Source organism: Echinops telfairi, unplaced genomic scaffold, assembly GCF_000313985.2.
Source record: "Echinops telfairi isolate 266 unplaced genomic scaffold, ASM31398v2 ScPeMD7_15;HRSCAF=58, whole genome shotgun sequence".
NCBI classification, from domain to species: Eukaryota; Metazoa; Chordata; class Mammalia; order Afrosoricida; family Tenrecidae; genus Echinops; species Echinops telfairi.
Genome location: NW_022103912.1, coordinates 576,494 through 600,368, shown reverse-complemented (window position 1 = coordinate 600,368; position 23,875 = coordinate 576,494). Strand labels below are relative to the sequence as shown.

Below are 23,875 nucleotides of genomic sequence, written 5' to 3'. Positions count from 1 at the left end.
TACAATCACTTAATTCTCTTCAGAAAAATTATACTTCTGTGGGATATTAATGATACTGTAAAATCTTTTCCCATTTTGGACCACCCTTCTTAGGGATGGTCACAATGTGGGTTTCTTTTGGCCAGGTTGCTGTCTTCCGCACTTGTGGGCATAGACAAGAAGCACCTCCAGGGCTACCTGGGTTTGTTCGAACATCTCAAGAGTATCGTCAATTGTTACTGCTTTGTTTTTTGCCAATGCCTTCAGTGCAGCTTGAACTTCTTTAAACACCATCGCTTCTTGATCATACACATCAACCGGTTCTTTCTGATACAGTGACTCTCCATTTTCTTTAGCTGCTCCTTGCATGAGTCAATATTTACTTACACAGAATTCTTCAGCATTGAATTTAGTTTTTTAGTTCTTTCAGCTCGAAAAATGCCCCACGTGGTGTCCCCTCCTGGTTTTCCAGCTCTAGTCTGTGCACATCTTGCTTTGTCCTCCGAATCTTCTGCTCAGCTCTCTTACTTCACCATTTCTTCAGGATGCTTTGGCTACTTACACTCAAAGTCAAGTTGCAAAGTTTCTTCCGACATCCACTTTGGTCTTTTCTTTCTTTCTTTCTTTCTTTCTTTCTTTCTTTCTTTCTTTCTTGTCTTTTTAGAGACCTTTTGGGTTCTTCCCAGACAATATATACTTTTTTTTTTCACTAACGAATATCCCAGACAACATTTTTGTCATCTCACAATTTTCCATTAATGTGGAGAGCATCCATCTGTTCTTGAGAAGGTCCCTAACTTCAGGGGGATAGACTTGCGGTTATATTCTGGCTCTCATGGAGCTTTTTCATTTCCTTCAGCTTCAACCTGAACTTACACACGAGCAATTGATGGTCCATTCTGTATTTGGCTCCTGGCTATGCTCTGATTATATTGAGCTCCTTGGTCCTTTTCCCTCACAGATGTGGCCAATTTAATCCCTACGTATTCCCTCCTGCAAAGTCCACCTGACAATCATCATTTATATCATCAAAAAAGAACTTGAAAACAACTGTTTCTGGTCTTGCAAAACTCAAGGCTTTGTGGAAAACAGAATTAAAAGATGATAAATTGTTCCTCTTTCATTTTTAAGACCCCAACATATGCCCATATTGTACAACTGCCAACCCTTTGTTCCACTCTCCCATTCCCATCACCAGCATATCAACGGATCGTAATGGCATGCCTGCCCAATTTTAGATTACACAGGTTGGTAAAAATCTTCGTTTTTTGCACTATCGGTTGATGAGAAGCTTGAGTTGCCATCACATGGACCGGTCTCCCTGGTCGGTGTAGTGGGATCAGCCTATGACTGAGAGCTTGCGCTTCAGGACGGACTGTGAAGCATTATTTTTGACAATGAATGTGACACTTTGTCCTTCCTGGCATCCAAAGCCAAACTCACTGCCATCAAGTTGATACTGACTAGCAGTGACCTTGCAGGACAGGGGAGAACTGTGTGTTTCCGAGACGGTAGCTCTTTACAGGAGTCGGAAGTCTCATTTTTCTCCAACTGCTGTACAAATAGGCTGCATATACTTCTTTGCACACGTCCACTACTTTTCACAATGTAATTTAAAGAATAAACACAACACACACACACACACACACACACACACACACCAACATGAAAGCAAACTTTTTCCAAACTGAAAATGCAAGAAAATGGTATTGCATGCTCTGGATTACTGCCCAATGTGTGGTCCCCTCCCCTCCCCACAAGACTAATGATGTGTGCAATATTATTCTATACTGCGGACCTGCTCCCTCCAGGGCTCCTGGCATGCAAAGCCCTAAGCAGAGCCCACTCAGGCTTAATCATTTACTCTTTCGTTTAATCAAGTGCCCTTGCAACCTAGGAGCTGGCTGTGCAGCTGGCCAGGCTGCAATTAAGTCGCAGAAGTTTCCAATTGAGTTGGGGTTAAGAGTCAAAGAGACTTCAGGGAACAGGAATCACCTACTTAAGCTGAGACGGGCTTTGAGTTCGGCTCTCTGCTTCACTTGCTTAATTGCCTACTCTCAGGACCCACGAAAAGCTAAGAAGGACCTTCCTCAGGGATCTGTGGAAATGCAAGTGTACTGCAGTCCTGGCTTTCACCTTCCCAGAAAGTTATCCTTACATGCAAAGTAGTAAGCCTCCTTTGCCACCACAAGGGAATGTTGATCTGGGCACTTTGACCTTCCCAGATATTTTCTTTCTTTCTTTTTTAATAAATCATTTTATTGGGGGCTCGTACAACTCTTATCACAATCCATACATCCATCCATTGTGTCAAGCACATTTGTACATATGTTGCCATCATCATTTTCAAAGCATTTTCTTTCTACTTGAGCCCTTGGTATCAGCTCCTCATTTTTCCCCTCCCTCCCTCTCCCTCCTTCCTTCATAAACCCTTGATAATTTATAAATTATTATTTTTTCATGTCTTGCACGATCTCTCTTTACCCCCTTGTCCATCCCCCTGGGAGGGGGTTATAGGTAGGTCACTGTGATCTGTTCCCCCTTTCTCCCCTTACCCCCCTGGTATGGCTACTCTCAATATTGGTTCCGAGGAGTTTATCTGTCCTGTATTCCCTGTGTTTCCAGCTCTTATCTGTACCCATGGACATGCTTTGATCTAGTCAGATTTTTAAGGTAGAATTAGGATCATCTAAATACAGGCATGTACATATGTAAATATATTTATATATGATGATGGGGAAATATATTTATGTACATATATTTATATGTTTAGTATTAAGGTAGCAGATGGACATTGGGCCTCTACTCAAGTATTCCCTCAACACAAGAACACTTTGTTCTAATAATCTGGCATTCTGAGATGCTCACCTTCCCAACATGATCACTGAAGACAAAGCAGGTGCATAAGCAAATGTGGTGAAGAAAGCTGATGGTGCCGGCTATCAAAAGATATAGCATCTGGGCTCTTAAAGGCTTGAAGATAAACAAGCAACCATCTAGCTGAAAAGCAACAAAGCCCACATGGAAGAAGTACACAAACCTGTGTGATCATGAGGTATCGATGTGATCATCAGGTATCAGACATCAAAGACCCAGAACAAAAAACATAATGGGAATGAGCGGGGAGTGTGGAGTAGAAGTCCAAAGCTAATCTGTAGGCAACTGGACGTCCCCTTACAGAAGGGTCGTGGGAAGAAGACAGGCCAGTCAGGGTGCAGTATAGCACCAATGACACACACAGTTTTCCTATGTTTTTTTAATGCCCCCGCCCCCCACTGTCATGACCCTAATTCTACCCAGATGTTTTCTGAGAGGAGTAGTCAGGGTTTCATTTAGCTGATCTGTAGAAAGATTATCATACTTGATTTTAAGCTAATAATATGGAAGGAATTTCAATTTGGTGACAAAAAAGAGCAAGTAGCAGATAAATATAGTAGTCTTCATTCTACCCCACCACCAACATACTCCCATACACAGAATGCGTGTCTGTTGACAGGATACACGTCACAGAAACCCTTCTCAAACGACAGGATGAAGGTAATGAACTTTCAACATTTGTTCTCTGCTGTTCTAAATTGCTTGACTTCTTATACTAACTGAAAAAGAGGTGGGGGGGAAATCACTTTCTCAACTTCCAAGATTGAAACGAAATGCCTGTGAAATGTGGGATGTTAATGTGCTTGACACAATGGATGGATCAATGGATTGTGATAAGAGTTGTATAAGCCCCCAATAAGATGATTTTTTAAAAAGAAAGAAATGTGGGGTGTTGAAGGGCTTGATAACGATTGTAATTATAAATAGCACAATGTAATTATAAATAGGATTATTACTAATAATGACAATTTAAGAAACATACAGATCACTAAAAGCCTTACATTGTACTCAGATGGAATCTAAAAAGATCTGTGATCGGTCCATCATGTGTTCCCCAAAAGCAAGGGCCTGCATGAACAAGTCGGTTCCTGGTGGCTCCTTGTGCAGGAGATTTCCAGATCTTTCTTCTCAGGTGCCTCTGAGTGAGTTCAAACCTCTAGTCTTTCTGTTAACAGCCAAGCACTGTTTGCCCCCCAAGAACTCCACCACTTACTTAACGTCCCCTGGTGCCAGAGAAGATTTCTCATTTATCCTTACTACCGTCCTGTCTCATGTGAAAACTGGGCCTCAAAGAAGTAAGTTTGCTCAAGGTCACTCAACCACCAGAAAGTAGTAGGGGAAACCAGTCCGATTTCAAAGCCCACATTTTCTCTATTTCCCAGCCACAAGTCTAGTCTCCTCTATAAGCCCTCCTAGCAGCTTTCAAGCCAGCTCCACCTCATGCCAGCCTGACGCATGGCGAGGTGTGGCCGTCGCGATACAAAGCACTGGCATGGGCTAATTTTCAGAAGTAATCACCCGGCCTTTTGGGTCTGGTCTGCCTTAGTTGGGAAGCTCTGTTTCATGTCATTGCAACACAGAGGCCTCCACTGATAGACGGGCAGTGGCTGCACATGAAGTTCATTGTCAATAATTGAATCTGGGTTTCACCAGAGAGAGAGATGATAGTGCCCAGCTCTAGGGCACATTCTCAGAGTTCAATGAGTCAGTAAATGTGAGCTTGGAACAGTAGCCAGGTGCAGCCAGCACTCAGTTTTATTATTAAGAGAGTAGCAGGGTGAACAAGCTTATTTTTAAAACAAGCTTATCCAAACATGCAAATCATGTCTACATTTGTCACTCGGTGGTGTACCAGTCACCTCCTTAGCCATGAGTGGCGTCAGATAAATTGTGCTCCATCCTCCAGGAAAACTGTGGCACTGCCACTTCTCCTGCTAGCCACCCCCTGCACACACAGCCCTCAGGCCAGGTCCTCTTCCTCTGAAAGGCCTGCATGGGGACTGCTGCCCATACAGACAGGCCCCTCCTCCCTTCTATAGCTGGACTCAGTTACTAGAGGACAGAGAGTTTGTGCTCCAGGTTATCTCTAGCCCCTTTCCCAGGTGGGAATAACAGGTTCTCAGCAGCAACTATCCAGAGCCCAGATGCGGCGATCGAACTCCTCCCCACAGAGCCTTTCAGGTAGCCCCTGCAATCGAGAGCAGAGGGCAGTAGGTGAAAGCCAGTGCTATCTTTGTAAAGCCACTCCAATCCCCACTGGGCGTGTGACTGACCTAAGACTCTGCTGCCCCCATCCCAGCCAGCGAGTGGGGAGTGGGACAGTGCCTCTCACCTCATTATTCACCACCACGTGGATACCTGTGGGTCCCTGCCGGTAGACTCGGTGGATGTGCTGAGGAGAGATGCTGTACAGATTGGCAATCTTCTCAATCAACTCCAAGGCAGTCAGCTCTTCCAAAAAGATGGCATGGTACACTGAAGAGGAAGGGAAAGGTCCTTTTAAAGACCAAGTACCTAGTTCTTAGGGGCTATTTAAATTAGCACGAGCTTGCCTGCTCCCACTCCACCAGTCCCCTGAGAAATCAGTGCACTGCTTTGTAAGGGTGCCGTGCCTTGAGGGGTTGGTGGGGGCACGGGGTGGCTGGGAGTGAGGGGGATCTGGCTGCACCAGGTACCTGCCTGGGAGGAGCTCCACAGCTGCGGGCACTGGCACCAGATCCATTAAACAGAGAGTTCTGGACCAGCCCACGCCTAAGGACACGCATTTGGGGTGGGGGCTGGAGGGAAAAGGGCTGACAGAAATCTGTGTTGGCAACAAGCTTCCCGATTGGCAGCACGGTGCAGGGGAGGAGAATAAAGTCCCAGGCCCTTGGCCCTTTCCCACTGTTGAAAGGGCTCGTGGTGGCTCCCGCGGCAGAGATTGGAAGTGACGGTGAAAGTGTGTTGCCAGTGAGAAAGACCCCACAGCTCTCCCCTTGACCTTCCTCCTCACATGCAGAGCTTGGCTGGCGAAGCCCCAGGAGTGTGTGTGCTGTGAGCAGGCAGAAGGTAACCAGACATTCCTACTCAAAACCCAAACCAGCAAGTTCCCTAGGTGGCCTTAATTCCCCAAAGTACCACAGCTGGATTAAGTAAAGGATTTCCCAATTTCCACCTCAATTGAAGAGCCCTTGGTTTTTGGTGGTTGTTTTTTTTAATCTCATCACAGATCCAATATTTTAAAAATAAATAGTGGCTCCCTTTGAAGGGATGGGAGATGGGTTGAGGCCCCAGGGTTAGACACACAAACAGATATGATTTTCCTGGATTTCAAACTGGCTGACCCACAAATTTTTTATCAAAGAACTAGGTGGTTGCCTACTTCCTTCCAATACCAGATAAGGATCCCAAGCGTCATTAATAAGATTCCTTTTTCTAACAGAATTTTAATTGTACTCCTGTTTTTCACTTTTCAGCTTTTCGGAGTTAGTTCCACGCTATCTGATTTTACTCTAAATCAAATTGCACAGCTAGCAAAAGGAATCCAAAGAGCGATCAGCTGACACTGGCACAGTCTTATCATCGGTTCTTCTGCCTCTGGCTGAACTTGACCACCGCACAGAGGGATTCAAACCACACCAGCCAAGCCACGCCGCGGCCATCAAGTCAATTTCCACTGACAGCAATCCCATTCGACACAACAGGACTGCTTCCTAGGGTTTACAAGGCTAAATCTTTGTGGGAAAAGATAGCCTCCGTTTTCTCCCTCAGAGCAGCTGCTAGGTTTGAACTGCTAACCATGCAGTTAGTAGTCCGATGCTTATTCCAATGTGCCACCAGGACTCCTTCAGAGGACTCGCTCACTGTCATCAAGTCGATTCTAACTCATAGTGACCCCATAGGGCAGAGCCCCTTTGGGTTCCAAAGCTGTCAGTCTTTATGAGAACATAAAACCTCATCTTTCTCCTGTAGAGCAGCTGGTGAGTTTGAGCCCCTGACCTTGTGGTTAGCAGCCCACTAATCACCATGGCTTCTTCAGGTGTGCATAGAACGCTCAGTAAACACAAGAGGCCCCAGAGCAGACGAGTCTTGATTCAGGCCCTAACTCTGCTCCTCATCCACCCCACCCCTCCTTGCACTGGAACCAAAGACCTGTGCAATTTCTACAACCCCCGAAGATGTAGGGTGAGCCCTGAGGACAGCACCCACTCAGGCATACAGCGAGGTGAAGTCATGTGATGAGCCCCGAGAGCTGCCGACGGCAGGACCTCACACTGGGTTGTGGTCTCTCTATGGGTGGGAGCACACAGAACTCAGATTCCCCTTCACAGGCAAGTCCGAGAGAAGAGGGTCACTAGAGATGGACAGGGGTCAGGTAGGGACTCTGAAGCCAGGCTCCAGGGCTTGATTGTTTGGACCTTGTAGCTCCAGCCCTGGCAACACTGTGATCTTGGGCAGCCAACCACTGTGGGCTGGAGAACCATTGTTCTCCAGGGGAAACAAAAATAATTGCGTCATGGGTGTGGGGTGTGGGGTGTGGGGTGTGGGCGGGTATGAAAAGCAAGTGAGTGCGCACATGGAAAACCCACGAGGTAGTGGCTTTTCAAGAAAAGGTGGCTGATCTGGGAGACTGGCGGCCGAGAGAGACAGACAGGCTGGGCTGGCACTCTGGGCCTCTCTGCAGAAGACATACAGTTGTGCTTGCCCACTCAGGTGTTGAGCTGGGGCAGCCATCAGACCTGCAGAACTCACCGGTGCTCAGAAGCAAAGCACTTTACACACATCACCTCGTTTAAACCCCACTGCTCTAGGAGAGAGGGACTATTACATTTATCCTGCACATGTAGAAGGTGAGGTCGAGTCCTTGATAGTTAGCCCACAGTCACATGACCAGCAGGCCCTAAGGCCAGCACTGGTATCCAAGGATAGCTAATCCCAAAGCATGTAGCCTTACCTTCATCGAACTGCCTCAACACTGCCAGCCCCCAAAAGTCACATGCTCTTGAGGTGCTCTGGGACCCTTCACATGGGCAGCAACCCAAAGCCAAAGGGAGCTTCCTAGGAAACACCTTCAGCGAAATCCAGGGAGGTAGTTAGTTTATGGTGCCAACCTGGCCGATAAACCCATGTGGGATTAATTGAAGGGCGGAGAGGTAAATGGCTCGGCGAGCCTCACCTCTCTTGTTTCTTACTCTTTGATCATGGTACTAGTGTGCAGCTGCCTTGCTTGTTCTGTGCCTCAATGTGCAAGCTACACACCTAACCCGTGGACTGTGTCACTGTGATTTGAGGTTCCTTCAAGACCTGCTTCGCCACACCACTGGAATTTACATCTCTTGAGCTGGGGACTGTGGGACTCTGTCATCTGGCCGACTGTTGGTGACCTGCCTTGCTGTTTGCTGCCTGTGCCCAGATAGCCTGAATTGCTCTACAGAGGACTACCCAGCGGCCCTCAAGACTTGAAGGACAGCCAGTGTCTCATGGGAGTGAGTTGCTCTGAGCCATGTGTACTGTTTTATAATTTAATTGTTTATTTCTTATGTTATATATCTATACCTGTATAAATATATATAAAATTATTACCATTGTGGCTTTGTTTCTCTAGAGAACCCTGTCTAACACATCAAGTCTCCAACAGAGCAGCTGGTTGCCCACTGTCTATTTCGAACCACAGGGAAAGCCCAACTGCGCATTCTGCCAACGAGTATGAGCTGGCCTGAGGGGTGAGGTGGAATACATCTCCTCTCTGGCCTCAGGTTCCTCAGGTGGAAAATAGGTGGCTAGGCTGATATTCCAGGAGAAGCTTCTCATTCTAACAGTTCAATTCCATGATCAGACTTAAAAATCCCTTCCTGCACAAAACCAGAATGAGGCCCACCGGGGAGACATTCTCAGCAAGGGGGCTGCTTATGGCTGCTGTGTCCTCCTCTTCCTCTGCAGCCTCCTACCTGGCCCTGAGGTAGAGGGTCTTCTCCAGTAACTCACCACAGAGGCTGCTGTCCCCACCATCGTCCTGCTTCTGCTGCAGGGGGACCCGGTTCTGCTCTAACTCCTGGCAGACATAGATAGTCATCTTGGGCCTCACGTTCCTGGCAAGAGAGGAAAGACACAGAAGGGACCCGTTGTCCCAGGTTGTCCCATAGCAGGCTGTTGTCCCAGCAAAGAAACGGAAAGCGCATGAGGCAGGCCTCAGGGCGGAGTCAAGATGGCTGCTCCAGAGCTGCGGGGACCGAGAGCACCTTTCATGGAGGGGCTGTACTTTATCTGAGTAGCACAGTTGTAAAACACAGCTGCAGGGTTCAAACCTATGCTTTCTCACGAAAATTCCCACGTCCACGCGTTGCTATTAAAACAGTGAACAGAATTAAGTCATATTGAAAACTCAGTTGGACGGTCCTTTATCCTCAGTTCAAGTGCTCACTTCGGGGAGTGGAGGTGGGCTAGTGCCTATCACACTGGACAGAGCGGTCTCGGGACACTTCCACCATCACAGAAGTAGTCCCGCTCACAGGATGTGAATAACCATGGCTTCCCTCCGGGAAGAGGCAGTTTGGGGGCAAGTATCTGGGGGCCTGGGGAAAGGAATAAGGGTCCAAGATCCAATTCAAATGGGAAGATTCCAGTCAAGTTGAGAAAGCTCCTTAAGATGGACCTGCTGAAGAATCTCCTATCACCATCTCACTGCTTTGAAATGGCCTCGCCACAGTCCCCACCTCGACCTGCAGTTGGTACCTCATGCCCACCCCACTCAGTGTGGCCAATTGTCTCAAACCCAGGAGACTGCAGCCTGGGCTTTCTGGGGTCGGGTGGCTGCCTCTAGCAGCTTCCCCAGGAAGCCAGCACCCACCTGCCTTTAATGGCATTGAAGAGCCGGATCCCGTCAGCGGTGCCGCAGATCTGAACCAGGTCGTCCCGGGACGTCTTCAGCAAGTCGGCACCTAGGCAGGGAAATGAGCCTAATGAGTGGGGCACAGAGAAATGCTCCGTCCCAATGTAGCTCTCAAGTCCTGCAAGTGGCATGAGGAATGCAATGAGCAAGGGGAAACTGAGAGCCTCGCTCTCCCAGTAGGCACCGCAGAGTCTATGGGGAGAGAAAGGGCATAAAGCACAATGACATCAGAAGGTCACAGCCCAAGAGGTGTCAGGTGGAGAAACCAGTAAGCCCTCACTATGTGCCCCTGTTCCCATTCCCCCCCACATGCATGCAGTTTTCTACACTGTATGTCCAGTCTGAGTGCACCTGTCTGAGCAGCAAGCAGACCACGGGGTGGAACCTCGTCTGTCCCTCAGAGGCCTCTCACGCTCGCCTTGCACACGTCATGTCTGCAGTAACCATTATCCTGCCTGCTCACAACACAGAAGTTTTGCTTGGATTTTGAAATTCATAAAACTGTGTGTTACCACTTGGCTTGGGGTGGGGTGGGGTGGGGGTAGGGAGAATACTAGGTAAAGGGATTGCGACTGAATCACTTAGATGGACTTTTCTAACAGTCCCCTGGCCTAGGGACATCTAGGGCAGGATCTTGTGTGTCTAGCCCTTGACTGAAGGCGGCCCTCTTCTGCGTTTTGTCTAAAACCACAGCCTTGCAGGGCAGGGTGGTGAGGCAGCCTGGGAAGGTACTTGCTTTGTGAAGTGCTCCTAAGACCCGTGTGGTTCTCGGCCCAGTTGACAGGCACTCACCGGAGAAGCTGGCGAAGAGCCGGCAGAACTGGGAGAAGCGGTTGCGGTGTAGCCACTGCTGGGCATCCTGGATGGAGGCTGATGGGAGGAGGTGCTGCAGGCAGAGAGAAGGGGCCCTGAGTGGCTGCGGGGACTCACCAGGACGGCCAGCCCAGCACCCTGCTGCAAACACTTACATCGCTGCCGCCCAGGGGCAGGGCCTCCGTTGGGTGCGTCGGAGAACTGTTGCTGAAAAAGAGGGGAACCTGAGAGGAGGGAGAGGAGGCGCCGGGGCAGTGTCTGCTCGCATCGCTTGCCCTCATCACCGAACAGTATATTCCCGGCCCTGCCGCTATGGCCTGCATTATTCTGCAGAACTTGTTTAAATTAAGTGGGGCCCCTAGAATTCCCTGGGTTAGAGAAACAACAGGAAAGGAGCACAGGCGTCAATATTAAATACTTCATTGCCCCTAACTAGCCCTTTCTAATGGGTTGCAGGTGCTCTGGCTAGCCATGGGGTGGGCAGTACAAACCTAGCTGCTGCTCTACAAGACAAAGAGAAGGCTTTCTATACCTATAAGGATTTACTGCCTTGAAAACCCACAAGGTCCGTTCAATTCTGTCCGTAAAGGTGGCTAAAGATCAGAACGGACTCAATGGCAGTGAGTGGCTGGGAGCTCTGAAAGGTGACAGTGTTCCAGGCAATGATAACCCCCACCCCACCACCCCACTTCTGTCTTGGAAGAAGTACAGCCAAAGGGTTCAATAGAGGCTATTTTGGTTCAATAGAGTTTGAGTTCAGTATTTGAGTTCAGTAGAGGCTATATTGGTTCAATAGAGGCTATTGTAAGACTTCATCTTACACACTTTGGACATGTTGTCAGGGGAGACTAGTCCCTGGAGAAGGAGGGGCAGAGAAAAACAGAGACCCTCAAGAAGATGGATTGACACATGGGCACAATGAATTCAGGCACAGGAACAACTGTGAGGGCGGTGCAGGGCCATGCAGCGTTCTGTTCTGTTGTGCATGGGGTCGTTATTGGTGGGAACCACCTCGATGGCACGTAACAACCACCCTGAGTAAGCGGCAGCGACCATCAAGACCCCGCAGCTCTGGGTTTGTTTGGATCAGAACTGCCATGGAAGACGGTAGCTACCTGGCCATCGAGTTCCACAAAGATTATAGCCCAAACTACGCATGAGAAAACTATGCTGTGCTGTGTTTATTTTCCCAAATAAAAGGAGGGAAAGCCAAGAAACCCACGTGAAGAGGAACGTAAGAATTTGCTGTGAGTCAGCCAGGGACTGACTCGAGGCAACTAATAACCACTTCCTGCTCGGAGTTTCCACTCCAAGCCTCCACACAGCCAGGGGAGGGCAAGCTGACCAAAAGGACTTGAATGAAGGCAACCTCAACCCTCACAGTCATTCAGCACCTGGAGAACTACAGCCAAACCAGGTCTCACAGCTGGAGCATGTCTCTAACCAGCATTGACCCAGCCTGGAAACCCAATGGGCATTATTCTGCAGTGAGGAAGCACTTGCAATTTGGCCCCATTGTTGAACCAACCTTCTCAGTTTCCCCCTAAAGATCTATCTGTGGATGCTGGGACAGAATCCCACCTCAGTGTCACACAGCTGGCTGAGAGTCACGAAGACCCTCCCAGCCCCTGTAACTGACAAGAGGTTGAATCTCAAGGTGGGATTCTCAGGATATTAGTAGGAGCAAACCCTTGCTCCAGCTCATTCTGTCAGGCACCGCCCTTAAGGACGCCACGTGTATCAATCCGTCCCATCTTCACACCACCTGTGAGGGAGCAAGGGCTCTCCTCACTTCACAGAGGAGGACCCTGAAACTCACAGGAGCTGATAACTCATGAAGTGTAGCTGCTCGTACGAATGACTCTTCTGAGGAACATACGTAGAAGGGTCACTTTTAAGTACACATTTCTCCCAACTTCCCAACCCTGTCTTGATAAGTCAGCCCATAAGGAAATGTAAATGAACAATATGCTGTGTTCAAAAGGCAGAGTGAATTAAAAACACGATCCAAAGTTATTCTTTTTACAAAAGACACCATTTAAATCCAAGGATACAAAGAGGTTGAAAGTAAAAGAATGAGGAAAAATATATTTTATGAAAATAATAACCAAAATACAGCTGAGATGACAATCTTAATATCAAAGTGAACTTTAAGGCAAAATCTATCAGAAGACATAAAGATAGATATACATTTATTATTTAATAATAAAGGGTAAAATTTATCAAACAGATATTATAATCATAAGGGTATATGCAGCCAAAGTTGGGGTACCTAAAATATATAAAGCAAACATGGGTAGAATTGAAGGGAGAAATGGTGCTGCAAAACTTGGAGACTTCAATACATTACTTTCCAAAATGGAAACAACATTTGGAAAGAAGATAAATGTGGAAACAGAGGACCTGAATGACACTATCAAACAATTAGACTTCCCAAGCATAGGCCCACTCCACAACTTCTCTCCCCAAGCACACCACAATACACACTCAGCTACAGCGCAGATGGATCATTCTCCAAGAGAAACCACATGTCAGGGCACAAAGAGTGTCTTGATACATTTGAAAAGACTAAATTCAGACAGTGTCTTCTCGAACTACCACAGAGCAGAGCTAGATCTCAAAACCAGACAATAACCTGGAGAATACAGAAACAGAAATGAATGAAAGGATACGCTATTAAACTACCAAGGAGCCAAGGAAGAATTTTTTTTAATCACAGACCGATGGGAAAGAGAGAAAGCCGTAAACGGAGTGAAGCTTGTGGCAATAAATGCCTGTAAAATAAAGAATAAAGGTCTCAAGCACTCCAGAAACTAGAAAGAGAAGAACAAGCCAAGCCTAAACATGCCAGGAGGAAAAAAAAAGGGCGGGGCGGGGGGTGATAAAGATCAGAACAGAAACAAATAAAATAGAAATACAGAGAACCAATAAACCCAGATGTCAGGACCTGTCGACACCCCACCGCGACCGAAGGGGACAAACAACAGAAACGAGGGTGAAGGGAGACTAGGGATGGTGTCCGATATGAAAACAGCAGTAATTTATAATGTATCAAGGGTTCACGAGAGTGGGAGGTTGGGAGAGGGAGGGAAAAAAAGAGGAGTTGATACCAAGGTCTCAGGTGAAAAGAAAATGTTTTAATAATGATGATGGCAGCATATATGCAAATGTGCTGGATACATTGATGTATGGATTGTTATAAGAGTTGTAAGAGCCCCCAATAAAATGATTTACACTAAATAAACAAACAAACCCAGAGGGTTTTTTAAAAGATCAATAAAATTGACAAACCTTTAGCTAGACGGACAAGGAAAAAACCTCCAAAAATGCAAATAACTAAAGTAAAATATGAAAATAGAGACATTACAATTGACCTATCAGGAATACAGAGAATTGTCAAATGACATGAGTTGCAAAATAACAAACTTGATAAGCTAGAGGAAGCGGGCACATTCTTAGATGCCCATAGCCCACCCACACAGAGGAGGAACTAGACAGTGTCAGAGACCCAGTGTTCAAAGCCACCCTACTTATAAACAGTCCTCCCCGAAAGGGCTTTGCAGGGGAATTCTACCAAACATTCAGGCAAGAATTGACAACAACATGAAGAGGCTTCAAAAAGTTCATTTAAAAATCCATTATCTTGTGATTATATTTTTCATGAAATGTCTAAAGCTCCCTCGAAATGTGTAAGCTGTTCCCAAAGACAAGCTGAAAGAACATTCTATGCACCTAACATAGCCTTTATACCCAAACCAGCCAACGACACCGCAAGGGAAAAAAAGAAAGAAAAGAAATAAACTGCAGGCTAACAATGTTATGCATATGGATGCAAACATCCTCAGAAAAACACCAGTGAACAAAATTCAACAGCGTAACAAGAGCCCTCAATCAGGACCAAATGGGATTTATTCCAGGAATAAAGATATTGGTCCAACATTATAAAATCCAAGTGACACTCCCATCAGTACAACAAAGGAAGAGAAGCACATATGATCAGGGAGGCAGAGGAAGAATTTGATAAAATCTAACACCCTCCCTTTTTGATATTAATTTTAATAGTTTTATTGACATATAATTTGCATATCCCACAATTCAATAGTTTAAACATATAGAAAGAGTTGTGCAATCACAACCACAATCAAATTTAGAACTTTTCTTCTTTCTTGTACTCATTTCCCTCCCCATTTCCCTCCCAACCTTTCCTGCCATAATGCCAAGAAACTCAATCCAGTTACTATCTCTATAGATTTACCTACCTTGGGTTTCGTATAAATGAAAAAACATAAAATCAACAACAAAACAATAATAAAATAGAGAAAAACAATAATTAAAAGAGCAAAAAATAGAACACATTTTAAATGGGCCCAAAGGGAGAACAGATGATCAAGTGTTGAACTTGAACCTAAACACATCTGCACTAGTTCACTTTCCAATGCACTCGGCCCGAGAGCAAGGCTGGTCAGTGGTCAGAAGGCCTTCACTGGAGGCTGAAGCCAGGGCCAACACCTTTTCTTGACGAAAGCCCTCAAGACTGGAATAGAGGGAAAATACCCCAGTATTAGTCAGGGCACCTATGGAAAGCCAACAGCTTCAATGGACAAAAGACTACAGCCTTCAGTCTGGATTATATCTAACATGAAGGAATAAAAAATTCTCACAACGTGAACACTACACAACATGAAGAGGCCATAGTGAAGTTGTCGAGAATTTGATCTCACTTGCATCTATAGTCAAGGCCCATGGAAGCAGCAATCAAGAAATCAAAGGGGAGATACTGTACCAAGCAAATCTGCTGCAAAAGAGCTCTTTAATGTGTTGCAAAGCGAAGATGCCACTTTAAGGAACAAGGGATGTCTGACCCAAGCCATGGTATTTCCAATTGCCTCATCTGCACGGGAAAGGTGGAGACTAACAAAGAACACCAAAGAGGAAGTGTGGCCTTTGAATTATGATGTTGGCAAGGAGTATTGTACATAAGAACAACAACAAAATCTGTCATATGTGAATATATTTATATAAGATGGTGGGGAAATAGATCTATGTGCACATATTTATAGGTTTAGGATTAAGGCAGCAGATGGACATCGGACTTCCACTCAAGTACTTACTCAATGCAAGAACACTTTGTTCTATCAAATTGGCATTCCATGATGCACACCTTCCTGACACGATTGCTGAAGACAAATGTGTGCATAGGCAAATGTGGTGAAGAAAGGTGGTGCTGCCCAGCTATCAAAAGATATAGCATCTTGGGGTCTTAAAGGCTTGAAGATAAACAAGCTGCCATCTAACTCAGAAGCAACAAAGCCCATATGGAAGAAGCACACCAGCCTGTGTGACCACAAGGTATAGAAAGGATCAGGTATCAGGCTCATCAGAACAAAAAATCATATCATAGTGAATGAAGGGGAGTGCAGAGTGAAGACCCAAAACCCATCTGTAGGCAACTGGACACCCCCTTACAGAAGGGTCGCGGGGAAGAGACAAGCCAGTCAGGATGCAGGGTTGCAATGATGTAACATACAACTTTCCTCTAGTTCTTAAAAGCTTCCTCCCCCCACTATTATGATCCCAATTCTGGCTAGACCAGAGGATGTACATTGGTACAGATAAGAACTGGAAACACAGGGAATCCAGAACAGATGATCCCTTCAGGACCAGTGGTAAGAGTGGAAATACTGGGAGGGTGGGGTAGAAAGGGGGAACCTATTACAAAGATCTACATATAACCTTCTCCCTGGGGGATGGACAACAGAAAAGTGGGTGAAGGGAGACTTCGGACAGTGTAAGATATGACAAAATAATAATAATTTATAAATTATGAAGGGTTCATTAGGGAGGGGGAGCGGGGAGGGAGGGGAAAATGAGGAGCTGATATCAAAGGCTCAAGTAGAAAGCAAATGTTTTGAGAATAATGATGGCAACAAATGTACAAATGTGCTTGACACAATGGATGTATGCATGGATTGTGATAAGAGTTGTACGAGCCCCCAATAAAATGATTTAAAAAAAAATCTGTCTCAGAAGAAATATGGGCAGAATGCCTCCTAGAAGGACAAAAGGACAGGTTTCACCTCACATACTCTGAACACGTTATCCAGAGGGACTGCGGTAGTTACATAATCTCCTGTCAACTCGCAAAGGGGTGGAGTCTAGCCTGTCAATCTTTGATGACCTCATTTGGAGGCACAAAGGAGATAAATAGCTCACTGGAGGGCAGACACGTTCTCTGCTTCGACTCCCTGCAAGCCATTCGTGCTGACAAGCCACATGGAGCTATGCGGATCGGGCCAGAGCCCTAGAGCTGGAGGAGCCACATGGAGACCCACGCCAGTGTTGAGATGCTTCCACTACCACCGGATCCACAAGACTTTCCACCACTGCCCTGTGATCTTCCTGCATTCCGCATCATTGCATGGCTGCGTGAGTCTGAAGAGGAATTTATGGACTAGTATTGATATATCGAGCAACATTGGACATATGGACTGTATCTGGACTACGCTAGGATGTTTTCTTAATGTACAATTGCTCTTTGACATAAAGTTCTCTCTTACACACATATGAGTGTCTATGAATTTGTTTCTCTAGTCAACCCAGACTAACACAGGGACCAGTACCTAAAGAATCGCCTGGTTAGTGAAACAGTGAGTCAATAGAAAAGCTGGCTGAAACGATGGTCTCAATGCTAATAACAACTGTGAGAAAGGCAAAGGACTGGGTGGTGTTTTGTACTGTTGTCCACTGGGCCATTATGAGTCACCTATCAATAATCACAACATACAACTACAGTAGTGAAAATAGCTCGGAACGGACATCCTGCGGAGTGAAATAAACCAGTAACAAACAACCAAATATTGTATGGGACCACTCATATAAAGACCAAACAAACACAACAATGGCACAAAAAGGAACGTTCTTTGAAAGCTACCAGAATGGGAAGGAAAGGGAAAGTGAGACACCAGACTAACTAGATGGCGGTTCTCAGCCTTCCTAACGCCACGGCCCTTTCAGACAGTTCCTCATGGGGTGGTGACCCCCAACCATAACATTATTTTCATCGCTACTTCATCACTGTCATTTTGCTACTGTTATGAATCAGGCGACCCCTGTGAAAGGGCCATTCAACCCCCAAAGGGGTCGCGACCCACAGGTTGAGAACCGCTAGAGTGTAACCATACATAAACTTGGCTAAGAGGAAGGCAACATACAATAAGAGGGAGGTCAGCAAAATAGGATGAAGGCAAAGGAAGACACAGGGAGGAATACCAGAGTTAGAGGCAACAGAGCTAAATACTGTTATAGACAAAATCCTGCAGTAACTATGAGTGGACGTACAGATATATAGAATGATAGATATGCACACAACCTGAACAGGTGTGTGAAGGAGAACAGGATTATACAAAGGATATTTGTATATACATATTTACTTGTGCTACAAATATATCCATGAATCAAGTGGAACAAACAAGAGACAACATTATGAAAACTTCTTAGTCCTAACCAAGCACCTTAAAGTAATCAGACACTGGGCCTAGGGGCTTAAGGGCATAGTCTTAGGGGTACCATCCTCATTAGCATTGTCTACATGGTCAGTGTTGTAAAGCTAACTTTGGTGAATGCTGACTGAGCTCTTAAAAGTTTCTGAACAGCCATCTATTGGTCAACTCTCAGCCTCTCCTTGTCTGGAGCAAAGAAAAATGAGAAAAATTGAAGCTGCAGGGAAATAATTCATCTAATGGGTTGATGGACCAGACAAACCTCAGCTTCCACAACCAGGTGCCCAGAAGAACCAGATGGTGCCTAGGTACCGCTACTGAACACTTGGGATCATCCTAGAAGGTCCTGGATGGAGGAGGAGAAAAATGTGAAACACCGTTCAAAATCATAAAGGAAACCAGGCTTACTGGCTGGAGACTGGTGGGAATCCCCAGAGTATGGTCCTACATCACCCTTCAAGCGCGGAACTGAAAGCTCCCATTGCAGCACTCAGTTTTCAGCCTAACGACAAATAGGGTGATACTATAATAATAGGAAGGCACACACTCCTTAGAATAGCCAACCACATGAAAGGGTAGCATTTGCCCAAGGAGAAAATTCAGAAGGCAGAAAGGAAGGAGGAAACAAATGAGAACCACAGGGAAAAGGGGATGAATCATGTTACACTGAGAGAACTGCCATCCGTGACAGGAAGCAAAGTGTGAATGAATTGTTGGATGAAAGGCTGATGTTATATCCTATATCCAATTCACAATATAAAATCCAAAAAAGAAAACAACAAACCAACACAGCCTGGTCCTGGGAGACCAGTGGACACACAGACCAATAAAACAGAATTCAGAATCTAGAAATAGACCTACACATCTGAATTTTGAAAAGGTGCTAGCTAAATCCTTCTACTGGGGGCGGAAGGGATCTCTTCAATCAATCAATAAGTTTAATTGCTGTGTGTAAAAAAGGGAACAGGAAGACAATTCCAAGATGGGTTAAATATTCAAAGGTGCAAAGTCAGACCTTAAAATTCTTAAAAGAAAAGGCAGAGCCAATGCTGTCAAATCTAGCTTTCAACAATGGCTTGCCTAATATTAAAACCAATCAATGGACTATCATGAAAATTTAAAAAAAGAAAACTTGTTATCAAAAGGTTTTACCAAAAAAGTAAAATGGCAAGGTACTTAGTGGGAGAATATCTTCAGAGACAATATATATATCAAGAATCTAGTGACCAAATATATACATAAAACTTCAATAACAAAAAGACAAATAACCCAATCATACAATGGAAAAGGGCATGAATAGACTTTCCACCAAAGTGGACATTCAACGGGTAACCAAGTAGCTAAGCACCATCAGCTATTAGAAAGATGCAAATCAAAACCTCATTGAGAAACCATTTCACTCCCACTAACAAGATCCTGGAGAGGAGCCCTGGTGGTGTGGCGTTTACACTGTTAACTGCAAGGGCAACAGTTCTACTCCTGTAAAGAGTTGCAGTCTCGAAATAGTTCTGCCCTGTCCTATAGGATAACTATGAGTCAACATTAATTCAACGTCAGTGAATTAATGTTAGTGTTTCTGATTTGGTAAAAGACCCGGGAGCCCTTCCTGGTGGCATAGTGGGTTACATGTTGGGCTTCAAACTTCAAGGTCAGCAGTCCAAAACCACCAGCAGCTCAGAGGGAGAAAGACGTGAATCTCTACTGCCATCTACCACATAGCTGTGGTCTTAGAGCCCCCGGGAGCAGTGCTACTCTGTCCCACAGAGTCACTATGCATTGGCCTCAACTCGATGGCTGTGTGCTTGGTTTGATTTTCGGGAGGAGGAGCCTGGACAAGAAGGATTGGCACAGTGACTGCAATGGTGAGTTCAGGGAAAATAACAACTGTGAGCATGATGCGGGTTTCATTCTGTTGTGCATAGGGGTCGATATGAGTTGGCACCTAACCACAGGATGGCTAACCAAACCGAAACTAAAATGAACCCACCACTACCATCAAGTTAATTCTGACTCGATAAAAGACTACCAGATTAAAAACAAAAATAGAAAATCAGAAATCTTAGCGAGTATGTGCGGAAGCCGGAACCCTCATCCACTGCTGGTATGGGTGCAGACGAGCACGGGGCACAGGGTGGAGGGTCCCCCAAAGGCCTCCAAACAGGACGGAGCAATTCCACTCTTAGGTAGATACTCAAAAGAACCTAGTCCGAAAGCGGAGACAAATAGACACTTGAACACCAATGTTCCCTGGAGCACTGCTCACAACAGCCCAAGGAGGGAGAACCTAAGTACCTGCCAACCAAGAAAGGGACCCAACAAACGTGTTGTTGACCTACAGTGGAACACTACTCAGACAGTAGGAGAAACAGTCTTGATATAAGCTACACACGCTATTCATATAGCGCTTGAAGATATTGTGCTGGCAATCAGAAACAGATAAACATTGTACAATCTCACTTGCCAGAAAGCATTGCTACAAAAACCATAGGCATTTTGTAAATAACAATATCTACCCACTTCCGAAGGCAAGGGTTTTCCATCTCTCCAACACCTTCCCAAATAATTGTCTGATCTATTTTTATCACATCAAGACGGCTCTTCTGGCACCTTGAGGAACTCAAACCGTGTCCCTTCTTAATGTTCTCTCAGTTTGGGAACTAAAAGGTGTCTGAAAGCAGGATAAATGCTGTAGGGTGGAGAAAGTAAGATTTCCCAACAAAACTGTCACAGGGCAACTCTCTCTGCCCTTGGGAAACGAGCACAAGCACCACGTGATGAAAACATGTCCTGTGTTTTCCTTGCCCTTTCTCACCAGTATGGTTCTGTCAGCCTGGGTAAACTAGAGAACCAAATTCATGGACACTCATATGTGCATAGGAAAGAGCTTTATATACAGGAGCACTTGAATCGTGAGAAAACATCCCAGGCCAGGCCAGATCAAGTCCATAAGTCCAATAATAGCCCATATGTCTGATACCAATCTATAAAATCCTCTTCAGACTCACAAAATACATGCAATGACGCCAAGTACAGGAAGATTGCAGGGCAGTGGATGGAAAGTCTTGTGGATCCAGTGGTAGTGTAAGCATCTCAGCGCTGTCAGGGGTCTCCACACGGCTCCTCCAGCTCCAGAACTCTAGCAGCATCAGTGTAGCTCTATCAGGCTCAGCATCAGTAATGTTTCGCAGGCAGTGAACATGTGTCCCACCTCCAGCGAGCTATTTTTCTCCTTAGTACCTCCAAATGAGGTCATCAAGCTGTGGCCTGATTGACAGACTAAACTCCACCCCTTCACTCATAAGTCTCAGATTGACAACAGATTATGTAACTACCACAATGGGGGGGGGGTTGTTTTTTTGTTCTTACATTTTCATAATAAGCCCCCATCTCTTGATAAAATCTTTAATAACTGTTCCTTTGGAGTCACCAGAATCAGTCGCCAGAATCTTCAGTCTTGAATTTACTTGGCCAACAGGTTCCCTTGAAAGTCACTGTTTTGGCTGTACCTTTTTTGAGGATACCCCAACAGAACAAAGACAGGTATCTCACTGAGAGAGCTTGCCCACAGCCATCCACTGATTGCAGGCATGTTTAAATATTTTGCTTGGAATATACCTATGCATGTATGTACTGGAATCTTAGTAACGATATTTTTTACTTAATGTCATATACAGAAGAAAGTTTACTGGTGGTGACGATGAGCAGGAGGGAGAGGAAAAATTGGAGGGGGCATTAATAGTAATTTTTTAAATCACATTGATTAAGGATAGTGGTGCAGAGTCAATTACTATAAGCATTGCGTGAAAATATAGGAGGGGCTACCCCCCTCAAAAAAACCCAGATTTTTTTCAAAGCTATGTATTTAATTTTTTTACAAAACAACCTTATCACCTTCAAAGTACTCTCCATTACCCTTAATACAATTGTCAAATCTGCGATTCCGCTCTTGGAAACATTTTTCAAACACATCTGCTTGGATGGCTGATAGCATCTCCTTCGTTTTTTGTTTTTGTTTTTCTTCACCTTTTCTACCTCATCAAATCGCTATCCTTTCATGTCCCTCTTCAATTGTGGAAACAAAAAGAAGTTGCACAGAGTGAGGTCAGGTGAGTAAGGTGCATGGGGCAAGAGAGGCATGCTGTTTTTGCCAAAAACTGGCATACTGAGATGGCTATATTAGCAGGTGCATTGTGGTGGTGGCAAAATCAGTCCCCCACATGCCACAGATCAGGGGTTTTTTGTCACACACTGTTATGCTATCTCTTCAGAACCTCAAACTACAAAGTTTGATTAACAGTCTGACCTTGTGGAACAAATTCCAAATGCACTATGAGTCAACATTTTTGTCCATTAGGGCGGCTGACGGATGTTCAGAACAAGGTTTGTCATCAATCAACAGTTCACCTTTTTTGAAATGAGAAAACCACTCATACACTTGAGTTTTTCCCATAGCGCTGTAAGCTGTGTTCAACATCACAACAGTTTCTGTGGCATTTTTCACAAGCAGGAGACAAAATTCCATAGCCACACACTGTTCTCTGGTTCAAGTGAAAATGCTTTTATGAAAAAATTCATTGTGACAAGAGAGAACCTTCCCAGGCAATGCCACTGAGTGCACTAACTCAGAGTGAGTTGCTCCATGCTCCCCTAGCAGGAAAAATGTGTGCTATGGAAGTTCTCCTCCACCAGGGAAATTCCAATTTTGGAGGGTACCACCTCAAATTACAATGACCAAAAAAATAAAAACGAGTAGCAACTCAGATTGCTTATATATTTAGCTAATCGACTTAAGACTGTTGGTCCCTTTGGTTTGGGGGTTTAAGGTCATCATTTCGTAGGACATCCCAGTTCTGTGGCCTAATAACATGTTTAATTTTTCAGTTCTACCACCTAGTTCATTGAATAGGACCTGAGCTCTTAAAAGTTTGCATCCAAGGCACAAATGGCCTCTGTTCACCTGGATCAGCAGAGGAGGAAAGAGAGTCAGGAAGAAGATGCGGATTTGGAATGTGTGGCAACTGCCTCCGTAAACAACTGACTCTTTTCATGAGACCAAAAGCTACCATTAGTACCATTTTGATCAAAGATTCCAACAGAAGAATCATGATCAAAGGAGGCAAAATGAAGAACAGAATGTCAAACTTTCTAGGACTCTAGATTGTCTGGACTCATGATGATTGGTCAAACCCTTGAAACTACTGCCCGGAGATCATCTGTAAACTTCACACCAAAAATATTTCTGAGCTTCCCTTAAAAATCCAAAAATAGTTTAGCTTACCTAGTTATTAAAAAATGGTCTGCCTTGAGCATGATACTCTTACGAACTGTCCCTGTGGAATCAAATTAACAGTGCCAACTTGAAAGATTAGCTAGGCAACTCAGAGGGCAGTACACTTACGCTAAAAGAGAAGGAACAACGTACAAAAAGGTGAGAATGCTTGTACAGCTCAAGGATGTAACCAATTGCATTAAAAGGGACATATAGAAACTGTTGAATCGGTATGTGTGTTTTGCTGTGTAATATTATTCTCAACAAGAGTAACAACAACACAATAGATACAATTTAACAGGGAGAAAGGCTAGGAATGGTTATTGTTGCAATATCAGTTAGCACCCCTCAACACTTAAATCAATGCCAAGCTGTAGAAAAGAAGGAAGAGGCAGAGGAGAAGGTCAGGACAGGAACTTGCCACCACCATCCCTCCCGGAGATGCAAAGGGAGAAGGTTGGACATACCCTTCGCCAAGGCCGAAGCTGTTTGGAGAGCCATTGTAACTGGGGGATGGGGCACTGCTCACTTGGTAGGCCATGTCGGGCCATGGAGAACACTGAGGAGAGA

At 45.2% G+C, this 23,875-nt stretch overlaps 1 protein-coding gene across 2 annotated transcripts in view; it reads right to left on the bottom strand.

Annotated features, from left to right (window-relative positions):
* The window catches only part of TFCP2L1 (transcription factor CP2 like 1), a 69,345-nt gene that overhangs the window by 5,036 nt on the left and 40,434 nt on the right, over window positions 1–23,875 (bottom strand). Inside the window, exons 8-13 of one of the 2 annotated variants that reach the window (XM_004711875.2) lie at window positions 23,773–23,864; window positions 10,693–10,744; window positions 10,517–10,610; window positions 9,683–9,773; window positions 8,821–8,924; window positions 5,189–5,331 (exon numbers count right to left, since the gene is read on the bottom strand). In XM_004711875.2, the coding sequence (XP_004711932.1) occupies window positions 5,189–5,331; window positions 8,821–8,924; window positions 9,683–9,773; window positions 10,517–10,610; window positions 10,693–10,744; window positions 23,773–23,864 (576 nt within the window). The remainder of the gene's footprint in view (window positions 1–5,188; window positions 5,332–8,820; window positions 8,925–9,682; window positions 9,774–10,516; window positions 10,611–10,692; window positions 10,745–23,772; window positions 23,865–23,875) is intronic. The other variant, XM_045287435.1, reaches the window with a different exon arrangement.